General features: G+C 28.5%; 1 protein-coding gene across 11 annotated transcripts in view; it reads left to right on the top strand.

Moving 5' to 3' along the window:
- The window catches only part of LOC117174076, a 323,085-nt gene that overhangs the window by 151,047 nt on the left and 157,087 nt on the right, over positions 1 to 14,951 (top strand). For 9 of the 11 annotated variants that reach the window (XR_004467252.1, XM_033362744.1, XM_033362747.1 and 6 more), the window contains exons 1-2: positions 14,194 to 14,481; positions 14,715 to 14,831. The exons of 1 other annotated variant lie outside the window; for it this stretch is intronic. Coding sequence is in view for 9 of the 10 variants with exons in the window: in XM_033362744.1 (XP_033218635.1) it covers positions 14,440 to 14,481; positions 14,715 to 14,831 (159 nt within the window). In the remaining variant the exon portion in view is untranslated. Of the gene's footprint in view, positions 1 to 14,193; positions 14,482 to 14,714; positions 14,832 to 14,951 lie in introns of those variants that run through there. One more of the 11 variants, XM_033362750.1, reaches the window with a different exon arrangement.

Raw genomic sequence — 14,951 nt, forward strand, 5'->3', positions numbered from 1 at the left:
CCTTCTCATGTGAAGAACGCACATGCCCTAACACTTCGCCGGCTACGATAAAGCCAAGTCCGCTCATAATGTTTACATTATAGTTCGGAGAACCGACTGCCCAGAGGTCTTAATCATTTCAACGAAAATCAAAATGACTCTCCCCTCGGTTCAGTGTAACGATTTTATGTCGCCAATTTGATAATAAATATAAGAATTGTATATTCTGCTGTCAGGTCTGCTATCTTAAATCTAAACATTATATCAAATTTCCTCTGCCCAAAAATTCTCGACAAATCTAACATATACATTTATTCGCTTACAGGAATGATTATCACTTAAACCATATTCATGCCGATCTGCCCTGAAGTGTTGCTTGCCAATCTTTTTACTTTTCGCACGAATATTTTATAATTTCGAATCGAAACCGCGTATTCTATGGAAGCGACGGTGCTGTTCCTAGCGGATGGAATGCAAATTTATGCGATCGTTACAAATTGTCAGTTCTCCTCTACCCACCGCTCCCCGGCTATCGATAACACCTATCGACAACAGCCACTTGGAGCGCTGTAAGCAACTCTCAGTAGGCCCCTCGAGGCGCACTAATGGTTACTTAGCTCGGACAAGAATCAATTGGATTGAAAGTAAATTTAGTAAATTGCCAATTCAAACATTTTTACATTTATAAGTTATAACTTTGCAGAACATGGCTATTTTAATAAATACCACAAATAAAAGTCGATGAATAATTTATATTACGGTTTCATGTATTTGCCAATATTTCTAAAATTATTACTTATAATTTTCATTCTATATATTGTTTGCATATAGTTCTTTAATATTATTTATTTTTATTTTTGTGGTCTGCAATTTCTATGGATTTTTTTAGACTTTTATAAAAATATAATTATAATTCCAAGTGATATGAAAATTGTTCTTTCGGTTTTTAAATGTTAAGACGGCAGTTCCAAGCCAGATTACGTTTCGCATTGGCAAACAAAATTAGACGAACAGAATTTCACTGTCATATTGATAAAAAATATCATGTTCCATAAAATATATTTTAAAATAAACTTTAAATTATTATAATTACTACAGCTTACTTTATAATGATTCCCATTTTGTCGTAAAATTTATGTAAAATTCTGCAAAAAAATGCCTCAAAATCTTCCAGATTTTTTACAATCTTATAAATCTTTTAACATGCTTGAAATATTTTCGACACTGTAAACTTCCCGAAATTATAAAATTCTGAAACCTGAAAATCCCGAATTTAAAAATTCTAGAATAATGCAATTCTGGACAGTTTACAATATTATCGAATTTGAACATTTCCGAATAATAAAATTCCAGGCCGAATGCTGTCTAATGATAAAATATACAAACTAGAAAATTTCCGAATTGCAGAGATTGAGAAAACAGTTTTGTGGTCAATATTATTTATTACGAATACAATAATCAAATTATTATTATTTTTTTAATTTAAAATAACAATAATATTATAAAAATGTGATACAAACATAAATTTAAAAACACGTGAGCTTTAATTGAATCAAACTATACAGGATTCAATTCACACTAATTTAACGCGACGTTTATTTTTATTTTTTAAAATAATAATTTTATTTTCGCGACAGTTTTCTGTAATGTACAAAAATACAATGCACATTTTCAAACATTGTTTTTCATTCAAACATACGTTTGTTCAATTATTATTATTTTAAATTCTAACAATAATTTTTAAAAACTTTAAACATTAAAAAAGTTTTTTCTTTGGTATAAGAATTTTATTATTCTATTAAAAAAAATATTTGTTAGCTATTTTTTAATTGTTCAAATTAGGGAGTTGTCTAGCCCGGATGTGGGAATTTTATTTTTCGGAAAAAGCGACTGAAAATTTCCGAAAAATAAAATTCACGACACTGTAAAATTCGTAAATTAAAAGATAACCAAAGAATAAAATTCCCGAAATTATAAAAGTCGAATTGGAGAATTCACGAAAAATAAAATAAATAAAATTCCGGACAATAAGATATTACCAAATTTGAAAAATCCCTAAAGAAAATGGCTGAATTATAAAATATCCGAACCAGAAAATTCATGAATTTAAACAATTCAAAAAATTGCTTATTATATATTATTTATTTATTGAAAATACAATAATCGAATATATATTTTTGTATGAAAAATTTTGTTTGAAAATGTGTATAGCATTTGAAAAAAATATTCAAAAGTTCTGAAAAATCGAATTTTTTCTTAATAAAAAAATAATAAAAATGAATTTTGATATAAATCGTTGTTCAATTGAATCCTTTAAAGTTTGTTTCAAAAATTTTCTTATGTAGGTACGAAGAAAATTTAGGCAGAACATTTTTTCTTTTAAAGCGCACGTGTTTTTAATGTATTTTTTAATACAATTTTTATGAAATTATTATTCAGGTGCCGGAGATTTCATTTTTTGGGATTCTTCGTTCATCCCTTTTGGGATTTTTTCAGCTGTGCCATATTTTTATACCTCCTCTTAAAATTATGTAATTTTTCAAAATAAAAAGTCAACATTTCAAAACATTTTATAAATCATTAAAAGTATCAATTCTCTTTTAAATTATTTCGAATCTTTTTAAATTATTTAAAAAAAATTTCGGATTATTTAAATGTCTTTCAGACTGATCGCCATTTTTCCTAACATTTTTGTAAAATCCTTTTCTTCAAGAATCGAAATGAAATACTTTTACCTTGGAAATACAGATAAAAAAAATAAAACAATTATAATTGTAACATTCAAAGTTTAAATTTGTCACTCTGAAATTGTGACAATTCTTTTTCAAATTGTTTACTATTGAAATTTATATTTTTTTAAATTTCCAAACTAAATAGATTAAAAATGGAATATTTTATACTGTAATAATACTTCAAATAGATTTTGAAATTGAATAAAGGCGTTTATTTAAGAAGCCATTAATTCGTACGTTTACACGTGTGTCACTACTAAGGCTTTCGAATTAAATTAGTTCAAATTTTAACGTTAAAATATGTAAATTATATCATTATGAATAGATCTAGAATCATCTTGTAAAATCAATCACTGTTAAATTTTTAATACTCGAACTGCAGGTCAATTTTCAAATTTACTTTCTTTTCCCGATTTCTCCCGGTCGCGAGTATAGCTCAATATTTAGAACAACTTTAATTTTTTTGAAATAGTAATTTTTCGGTTCTAACTTACGGGACAATCATTTTTTAAAAAGATTTTTTTACAAATCTTGGTGATAATTTTTTCATTCTCATCCAAAATGAGAAGGTATTAGTTTTTTTTATGAAAAATGACTTTTTCGGATTTTATCAAATGTCGACGTTTTGAGGCCCTTTGAGTCAGAAAAACAAGCTTTTAACGTCGGTATCTGTGTCTCTCTCTCTGGCGTCTACGTCGTCGTTGTTATTAATGTTGTGGTTGTCTGTATATCGGATAGCTTTCGAAAAAATGGTGATATTTTATGTGATATTATATTTATAGATAATTAAGTGGTTAATAATTACTAATATTTCATTAAATAATAAAGCTTTAACTTTGACAAATTTTTAATTGTAAAATTGTAATCGCTTCGAATGAAACATTATTTTTCAATTACATTATTCCATTTTGATTACTCTGAATTAGTCTAATTTAAAAAATTGATGTTTGTCATTTCTTTTTCAGAGATTCTGATACAAAAATCGTTTGATATATGTATTTTTCTTAAATTTCAAGAAAATTCAATTAGAACTTAGTCAATACCGTAAAAAAATTTTAAATCTTAGTATTTGATATGTACATACAAATAGGAGAGAAATACTGTCTTGATTTGGAAGAAGACCGTTCTTCCAAATCACGGCAGAATACGCATGTCGTTGCCGGATCTAAATAACGAGCGGGCTGTTGTACCTAGATCTTGGATTGCTAAACCTCTATTGCTTTTGCAAACCAACATGGTCCACTCTCCCTTCTAACTTATGATCAATCCCCGCGCCCAAGTTAGGTAGCATGTACCTAGTCCCCTCCTATTCCTACTATATGTCCATCAGAGGCGGTGGAGTCTTGCCAAGGGGACACAGGGGTCAATTCCTCCCATAAAAATCGACCAGGGAGAGCCAAAGTCTTAATTTGCCTACTCGTAAATAAAATGTTTAAACTCATCCGATCGTAGGATATAGAAACCTTTCAATTCTTTCTTGTTTTGTTTAATCTTTAAAATCTATCTGGAATCTATGTGGAATAATAGAAGCCTTTCCGAATTCTTTTATATTTATCCGAAACCTTTGCGAAATATTTGAAAATTTTGTAAAGTCTTCATAAGATCTTTGAGATATTATTGCAACCTTTGTAAATTCTTCGTGAAATTTTCGCGAAATAACTTTTTTAAATCTATTCAAAATGTGTAAAATCTTTGAGAATTCTGAAAACTTTGTGAAATAATAGAGGCTTTTGTAAAATAATAGAAATATCTGTGAAATCTTCTAAACATATCCTAAATCTTTCCGAAATGTTTGAAATCTTTGTAAAATCATTAGGACGTCATTGGAATTATTTGTTCAATCTTTGAAATCTATTTTAAATCTTTGCGAAATATTTGTAAGGTTTGTGAAATCTTTAAAGTCATTGGGAAATCATTGAAAACTTTGTGAAATCTTTCTAAAATCTTAGTGAATTCTTTCAAAATCTTTTTGCAAAATCATTAGGCAATTATTGAAATCTTTGGTTTAATCTTTGAAATCTATCTGAAATCTTTCTGAAATATTTGAACTCTTTGGGAAATCATTTAATTCTTTATGAAATACTGGTAAATTCTCTAAAAATCATTGTGAAATATTTGAAAGGTATCTGAAGTCTTTCAAATCTAACTGAAATCTCGGCGAAATCTTTGAAAACTTTGGGAAATCATTGAAATTTTTGTGAATTGTTTAAAAGTCTGCAAATGATTTGAAATACTTTTGAAATATTCGGTGATATTTGTTAAATTCATAAAACCTTCATGAAATCTTTTTAAAATAATTGAAGTCTTTATGCAGTCTTTTAAATCGACCAGAAATCTTTGAAATCTTAATTGTCGAATAATAGAAGACTTTATAAATTCTTTTAAATCTATGCGAAGTCTTTGCGAAACCTGTGAAATTGCTCCGATTTCTATGGCATTTAACCGTTCTTTTAATAATGTCATTTTAAGTTTTAATAATGTCAGCTTTTAATAGTGTCAATTTAAGTCTAAATCAATTGGACTTAAATAAGTTAGTGCACATATTCAAATGGACATACTTTAACGTGCTAGATCTTTAACCATTTTTAATAAAATTGTATGGTAATTATTACATCAAGAATGTAAAGCTTCATTAAGAAATATTAACCATCCTAAATTTGTAATATGCCAATGGCGTAAAACACATCGGTATTTTGCAAGCAAATAGTCTCTAGCGCATCTGGAGCACGGTGGGACGACCCCTTGTGAGATTTGACAAGTTTACGCCTGTGGCGTAGAAAATATTTGGGACTAATATTTGGTCTAATCTGTAATGCAGCTAGCCCATTCATCGTTCGGGAAACTATCCTTTGAAACAGTCAGGCCTGAGGTTGTAAAAAGTAGAAATATAGACAGGAAGTCTCTAGGTCATACGTCTCTAGGAGTCTAGGACTCTCGGTAGATTACTGGGGATGAGTATTCCATGATGGGGGTGAATTTCAATATTTATTTCTGTTCTTATCAAAATTTCTTAACAAGTTTATTATGATTTACAGAAGTTGTTCTTTTCAAAGGAAGAACTTTCGATAAATTCAATATAAATGAATGGAAATTTTTTAATCAACATGCAATTGTTTAGAATTTGCCAATTATCATTCTCATTATTAACATGTGAATTCATCCAACAATGTACTTTTCATATTTTTTAAATATTAATGAAACGTAAAAAATGCATTTTTAAGGTATTTCGCGATGAAGGTAAAATGATTTTTTTCTATCTGAATTTGATCTGAATTTTCTACAGAATTTCATTCATCACGTTTCTTACTTCGAGGTTTAGATAAATATAACATTAATATGCATAATGAAGTTAAGAAAAATTCAAGATCTGGCATACAAAATTGTATTTATTCAAGCGAGACGTGTACGCAACAGTATTTTAAATTATATTTGACATGCGCAAAAGAAACTTAATTGTTAATTAGGCGTCAAACATAATCGTACAAATCTGTTTTTTCGGATTCAGGGGGTCTAAAAACGTGGAAATTTGACAAAAACTGGGGGAACCAATTTTACATAAATCTAATACCTTCTTTGACGAGAATGTAAATATCGAGAATTATTCTAGATCACTCTTAACTCTTAAAGATCTACACCCCTTTCCTCACATTACTCGCTTCGACGCTCAGTAAGTCATGCCTACACCACGAAAGGCAAATAATGGCTTAATTGTGAATGGTATAATACTAAAATATTTCGATCCTTGAAGAAAATTCTATCGGCCTCCAAAATCATTTGGTCCACCTACAACTGATAGGATACTTTCCTTGTATAAGCAGAAACTATCAGAGAATGTGAGAAACAGAAAAACTGCGTTTCTTATATTGCAGAGCCATACTTAAATTACATAACAGATTACCGGTTCTCTCCAAGGCCCCCCTCAAACCTGTTAGCTGTTAATTGTTAGCTGTAAATTTAGCTGTTATTCAGTCAAATTTCACTGATCAGCAGCTACATTTCACTGTTTTAGCAGTGTATATACGCTGATTTGCATTAGACATATACTGATTCAGATTTAGAGAGTACAAAGAAGACGATTTTTCAACAAAATACAGGAATGTTCAACTCAGAAAGGACAATTTTTATACAAATAGTTGCATTTCAAATGAAAAATATAAATTTTAAACCAAAAATGAAATAATTGCATTTTCAGTTAAAAAAATCATTTTCAACCAAATAGACAAATTTTTAATCAACGAGATGAATTTTCAACTGAATTGAAGGAAGATTCAACTGGATTCGTTAATTTTTTTTAACTTTCAACAAAATAGCTTCATTATCAACTGCGTTCAGTTGAATTTTCAGTTAAATAAATCATTCTATCGACCGACAAGGGGAATCGTTTACAAGATACATGAATTTTCAAGGAAATAGCATTTGAATTTTTAACTAAAAAGATTAATTGTCAATCAAGAAGACGAACTATCTACCAAAAAGACGAATTTTCAACCAAAATAAAAGCTCGTACGCGCGCTCCGCGCGCGAATCACTGCTTTGCTTGCAATTATTTTATTTGGAAATAAAGTTCAATAAAATACCACGATATTCATTTTTACTTTTATAACTTCTATTTGTACACGGATTCGCGTGGGTACCCTCTCACGATACAGAATAAATGATTGTGCAATACTAAACATTTTTATCAAATGTTTAGGCAAATGCGAGTATTACCAATAACCTCGTATATAGCCGCATTGTAATTTAATTGTACTAAAATTAATGCACTGATTTTAGGCCCGCCTTAGGAAAAGAAAAAATTTCAAATGCGCATATAATGTGAAGTTGAGAGACCTCTGTTCCAGTGTAAATTTAATCATAAAAAATTTGCTCGCTACGCGGGCACATTCTCATCTCCTAGGGCGCGCAATTCTCGGTTCTCGCGCTTCGCACTCGGTTGTACATTTACCTCGCACTTCGCGCTCGATTATGTATTTACCTCGCGCTACGCGCTCGGTCTTTATATTTTCGCACATTCTTGCTTAAACATTTTAAAATTAAGACTTGAAACATCCACCACTGTAATTTTGTAATTGTGAATTCTCTTTCGTTAAAAGAGAGTTTGAGGGCACCTACGGCACGCGACTGATGGCAATCGCACTCCGCACTTAGTCTTTGCATTTGTTCCGCATTTCTTCCGCATTCGGACACAGACCTTTTAAAATCAAAGGTGAACGGACCGACAACTGTAATTTTGTGATTTTAAACTCTCTTTTGTTAAAGCTCTTTTGGCTTTAACGAACACATTCTCATCACCTATCTCGTGCTTCGCACTCGATTTTGTCCAACATGTCAACTTTTCTACATTATACACAACACTTTTATATCAATTATAATACCTTTTTATGTAACTCTGCCAGGAATTACTTTTTAAAAAATTGCAAAATGAAAAACAAATTGTATTTAGCATGATTATTTTTAGATTTTTTTTTCTTATTTTGCTTTAAATTGTATTCTAAGCTGCTCTAAAACATGTATCATTTCAATAAATGTATATCGTTACGATTCATAATATCCATAATAATTGAATCATACTAATTCTTATTTCCTTGTTTTTATAATTTTTTATTTTTAATGTTGTTTTTTACAATTAAACAAAAACTACTACGCATCTGCATAGGGTCTAATACAGGAACCTATATAGGGTATTATATAGGAGCCTATGTCCTCTTTCGTCTTTGCTGTGCTTTTTCCAAAAAGTTCATTTTTGCATTTTTTATCTTATGTTTTACAATTAAAAGAAGATCTACTCGTCCAATCAAAAAATGATTAATAATAAATTTATGGATCTTTTTAGGCGAACAACTGTTGTCTGGTAATTTAAGTTCATACCTTGTGTCGTTTTTTCAAACAAATTTAATATTTTTATTAAGAATGTAATTTTTACGACTAAAGTAAAAACTAACTGTCCTATCAAAAATTATAGCTCTTTTTTGGATAAATAATTTTTGTCTCATTTTTTTCGTAGCTTATATCGAAAAGTGATTCATTATCAATTTGTAGTTCTTTCCAGGGCGCGCAATTTGAACTTTTTTAATTTTTTCGTATCTTGCATAGTTGACCAAAAAATGGAATTTTTTAATTTTTCATAATTTTTGGTACGATCAAATTTGGAATGTTCAACTTTTCGAACAAATAAAAAAAGTTGTTATCGTTGTCCTGTTGGGCTTTCAAAAAACTAAGTTTTTCTTCTCCTGGCTTTTTTTCATATCATGCGTTGTTTGGCTTAAAATGTTCATTTCAGTTTATTTTTTTGGATTTTGAAAATGCTCTAACTCTGATAATTTTCTTTTTATAGAAAAAAGTTATGGTGATAAATTGTTTGAGTTTCTGAGTACTATGAACAACCGTACATAGAATTTTTAAATCTTGAAACAATGTGGTTTCGAAATTTTTTTGTATGATCAAATTTGGAATTTTCAACTTTTTGACCAAATTGAAAAAGTTGTTATCATAATCTTGTAGGGCTTTCAAAAAGCAATGTTTTTCTTCTCCAGATTTTTTTTCTTATCATGCGTTGTTTGGCCTAAATTGTTCATTTTAGTTTTTTTTTTATTATGAAAATGCTATAACTCTAGTCATTTTTAGTTTTTCGAAAAAAGTCATAAGGATAAATTGTTAAATTTTTTTAAGACTATGAATAACCATACAAAGAATTTTTTTTCATTTTTAAAAAAGTGGTCTCAAAACTATTCAAAAAGTGCATTCGTAAAAACCTGTTTTTCGGATTCAGGGGGTCTCAAAACGTGGACATTTGACAAAAACTGGGGGGGGGGGGTCAAATTTTACACAAATCTAATACCTTCTCTGATGAGAATGTTATAATCATATTACAATAATTGATAATAATACTGGTTATATGTTCGACTGATTCATCACCGTAAAATATATGGAGAAAAGTATTGCAAGTGAAAATATACTACAGAAAATCTTGATAAAGCAAAATATTTAATTGAAGAGATGAAATTACTTTAAGAAATTAATAAAAATAGATACTTACTGAAACTAATGAAAATGAAAGTTTTTACCATTATAGAGTTTTAATTTTGTTTTTAATTCTTATTAAATATATAGTGCATACATTTTCTTATAAAAATTAATTTGTTTCAAATGTTTAAATGGTTCAAAATCTAAAAAAAAGTTAAGTACTGAATTTGTTTATGAAATTTATTTGTATAATAAATCATTATTTTAAATTTGCAAGGTGTCGTAGGAAAATGTGATTGGAAATATATTCTTTGTTCATTCCATAAACAAATTACGCCTATTTTCCAAAAAATGCCCAAACTCTTAATTTGCTCATGAAAGTAGTTTAAATAATAAATCTTGAAAATGCGATTATTATAATTAATCGGAAAGACGTTTTTAATTAAATTTGTAAAAAAGACTGACCCTATTCGTTTGAAAAATAGCCAAATTCTGAATTTGTTATGAAAGTTCTTTAAATAATTAACCATTCTTGTAGATTTAACAAATACCTTAGGAAAGAGCCATCACAAAGACAATCATAGTTAACTTCGTAAGCAAATTGTGTTTATTAATTGAAAAATACCTCACCTCTCAATATGTTTATGAAAATTGTTTAAATGATTAATAATTATTATAAATTTAAAAAGTATCGTAAGAAATGATCATCGAAAGACATTCTTAGTTCAGATCTTTGAATGTATAAGTGAAAAAACTATTGCTGATCTTGAGACTAGACTTGAACAAACAGGTACCAAGTTGTCACCTTTACAGAAACCTGAAAACACAGGTCGAGGAAGGTAGGGAGTAAAATCGCATGCTCTCTCCCCCTCAACCATGGCGCTCTGTGCAACCGCACGGCTTGCACGCCCCAAAATGCGGCCCTTATTTTAAATGAACTGGTTGAAATTAAAAAGTTAAAATTGCATTGTGTAAAATAAAAATAAATAAAAATTCGAAGTTTTTGAATGGTTACAGGTTTAGATCTCTGAATTTTCATATGCAATACTGAATTAAAACATTTACACACATTGAAACATTTAATTTAGTTTTCGTTTGCGAATTTTCGAATTTTAGTTGTTCATATTGAAAATTATTTATTTTTAAAAAATTTCAACTTAACATTTTCCAATTTTGAAATTTTTGAACTAGTTTCTGATTTGACTTTGAGGTCGCCTTGAAAACTTGAATAATTCTTGATTAACTTTCGTGCTACATTATCTCTTCCAAATATGAATAGGAAATTTTTTATTTTTCTATCAGCAATTTGAAAATATTATATTCGAAGTGTACGTTTATTTGCGATTCCAACGATATGTTACTTGCAATGAAAAGATTAAAATTAGAATAAGTTGTGTGCTTATTGTTATTTTTCAGCAATTCCCGTCGTCGTTTTCAAAGAAATAATGATCAATATACAATTTTAATCTTTACTATGACTTTTAAAACAATTTTCAATTGTTTAAACAGATGTAAATTATTTAAACAATCATTTATTCCCCAGAAATTTAAAAAATGATCTTGTTTTCTTATTGAAATGCAATATTTTGTCATTGTTTGGAGTAGTAAATTTGTCTAAAAACATTACGTAATTATTTGAAGAATTAATTATTGTTTATTTTCAAAAAGTTTTCAATTGAGCCAGAGATGTCCAATTGTATTCAAATTGTTATCATATGCTACTTTCTGTTGAATAATTATATAATTTTGACACATTTATTTTATTTTTTAATAAATTCTTTTTCTTTAAACAATATTTATTTGCTAAAGCAGTTTTTTTCGGTAACTAAAAGAATTGCAATAAAATAGAACACATAGCATTATGATTCTGAATTTATAGCGTATAGAAAGAAAAAATTAAGACTTTTTAATTGTTTAAACAAATATAATGTATGTATGCATGTATGTATGTATGCATGAATGTATGTATATATGATATTAAATATACGTATTTAATTTTTCAATCAAAAGAAAACTTTCTGTACATAAAAATTAAGTGAAAAATGCACTTAACCCTTTTTTAATAAAACCAATGTCAGACGCCAAAAAACATTGCTTCGAAAATGATTTTTCAAAAACTTTGTTTCCAGCAATGCATACTTGCTGAGAACATTTTTCTCTTAATTTTTTTTTAACAGAAACTTCTACTTTAAAATTGTATATTGAATTTGAAAATTATCGTTAAATTATTATTATATAAACTCCTAGTCTGTTAAGAAAACATAATAATAATAATAATAATAATAATTTGAAATTTAAATAATACATATTAAAATAATTAGATATAGTTATTCATATTATTATTATCAAAGTATTATTGTTCTAAAAACTGAAGATAATAAATTTAAAAATTTTATTTATTATAATAACATTTATAGTTTAAAAAATCATTAAAATCAATGCTTAGTTAAATAATTAATTTTAAACTGTAATGTGAAATTCAACAATTTTGAAGGAATACTTAAAATTGTATACATTGAAACATTTAGCAGGTAAAAATTAAAGAATTTTACATTAATAGTAGAAGGGGTTTGTTGAAACTTGATTTTTGTTGTTGAAAATTTATCATTTTAGTTGAAATTCATCTACTTGGTTGAAACCCCGTTTTTTTTAATTTTAAATTAATTTTTTGAACTAAAAATAAATCTTTTTAGTTAAAATATTACGATTTTAGTTGCATATTTAGCTCTTTGAATAGAAAATGAATTATATTGTTAGAAATTAATGTTTTTATTAGAAAATTCAGCTATTTCATTTTTGGTTCAAAATTTATCTTTTGACTTCTTCAAGGTAAGTGGGTAAAAATTCATTCATTCTGTTGAAAATTCATTTCTGTTGTTGAAAATATTAATTTTTTAAACTGGCAATTCAACTATTCCATTTATTCCATTCTTGTTTGTTTGTCAATTGAACTATTTGTCGTTTAAAATTCGCTTTTTTTTTAAATGATTGTTTTTTTATGTAAAATTACAAAACTTAAACAATTACTTTTTTTTAAACAGTGTTTTAACCGTAATAAGGTGCTAATTCTATTTTCGTAATTTTGGGCTCACAACTATGCAGCCATTCTAACCGAGTATTCTTACAACAGAAATAGACCATGAAAGGAGGAAAATCTTCAAAATTGATTAGGTTCAACCAGGTATACGGACTATAGGCAAAGGTATATACGGTTCTTACTTAATTCCAGAAGAATACTTTCTAGGTTTTTCCCGCAAATAATTGAGGGGTTCAAACTTAAAAGGCCTTGCATAAATATGGGTCATATATCTCAACTTAAGACTATAATGTTGTAGAACCGTATGCAGTTTAATATTTAGGAATTTGCAATCGTGTATGTTACATTAAAATATTTAGTACTTATATTACAGTTTTCTTCTATTTTATTTGAATAACTGTAAACTTTAAGGTAGTATTTTGTGTGTATATATTAGTTATATTTTCTAAAATATGTGATTCTAATTTCAAGGTAAAAGAGCCATCAATCATTTAAATCGTACAATTAAAAATAATGTTGTAAAAAGCTCTGAATAAAAAGTTTGTAACATTTGGAAATGTTCAAGCATTTTTATCAAATTAATATTTTGCCTAACAAACAACGCCACTGATAATAAACAATGAAGTTCTTGAAAGTATTATATATATATATATATATAAATCATACCCTAAATTTCGTTTTAAAACACTATAAATTTGTAAAAGTATATATGTATTTTAGCTACAAACTGTATATTAATTAATACAATCTGTAACTGATAAACATATATTATAATAGTTACTTCATTTTAGCATTTTAGAGAAAAAATTAAGGTATTATAATTGACAATATACTATGTTTTTGTTTCTAAAGAAATCTCAAAATTCTTTATAAAATGGACAAATTGGATTTATCTCCTGCTTGATTTTATACAGAATTTTGATAGCATTCAACATTTTAAAGAGAAAAATGTTTAGCTCTATCATAATTAAAATAAATAAAACTTATCAGTCTTTAAAAAATAGGTGAACATAAAACTTTTTCCGGTGATGTTTTAAAATTATAAGTCATAATTTATGATTTATAGCATATAAATAATTATTATATTATATTACAATAATTATATAATAAACACTTAATATTCGAGTGGTAAATAAATATGCAGTACATCATTTACATTTATGGTAACTCCTGTAATTGTAACAGCGGTGGTAACTCATTTTTAAAATTCTCTAACTTAAGCAATTACCGACGCGGAACGTCTGAAAAATGCCGAAAACTGCGAAGTAACTCCGAGGAGTTGACCCACAAACCAAGAGGGCGCTTTTAGCAGTCGGATTTTGACGGAGACTCTTATTCCATTACATGCGCTTACTATATATATAATTCCCTTCTCTGACGCCCCGTACCGCATCTACGTTTATAATATCTTTGGCATAGGGCTGGTCGAGAGGTCGGGCTAGTAGGGACTAATGGGAACGACACCAGTCAGCAGTCGGTAAAACAGTATTGATCAACAGTGCTGTGACAGCTGCGAAAGCTGAACATGTATTGACTTAGAGCGTATCCTACCTCCGTTTATATTTCGCACAAGTTCAAGTGTTTTCGACCCACCTCTTAAAGAAAGAAGTTAATACCAGACATTTCAGTAACATTGTTAACGGAAATCCGCGAAAAGTAGTTGTAACTCTAAAAAAATTGGAACGTAGCGTGTGTTTGTTCAACCAATGCAAGTGAAATTTCCTTAGTATGGCACATACGCCAGACGGAGTACACGTTGTCGGTAAAATGGTAACGTGTATCTTTCTAAGCCGAATGTGCGGGTTTGAATATGTTAAGTCAAGAAAAACAATTAGCTCGGCGATTATTCTATCAGATATAGCATATTGATATCTCGGAAAAGGAACACCTACTTTTAGATCCGTATGGCACTACTGTTTGTCACGTGGCTCTGTACCTTTTCCGAACATCAAGACACAATTAGAATTTCGGTTTTTGCAAATTTTAGTTATTTTTTATAACAGAAAATGGGGAAAACGAGGGGTGTACACGAAACAACCCCTGAACTACGCAACCGGATGGTGGGAATGTATGAAGCAGGTCTGGGCCTGCGGGAAATCGCTGTTGCAGTTAATTGTTCTGTAAGATTCGTTTTTTCGCTATTTTTCTTTACAAACAATAATTATATTAGCAGAATTGAACTGCATTGAAAGCATGGCAATTTTAGTTGACACAAATCATTGTTAATCTTATAAGGTTTC

The sequence above is a fragment of the Belonocnema kinseyi genome, chromosome 6 (genome assembly GCF_010883055.1).
Source record: "Belonocnema kinseyi isolate 2016_QV_RU_SX_M_011 chromosome 6, B_treatae_v1, whole genome shotgun sequence".
NCBI lineage: Eukaryota > Metazoa > Arthropoda > Insecta > Hymenoptera > Cynipidae > Belonocnema > Belonocnema kinseyi.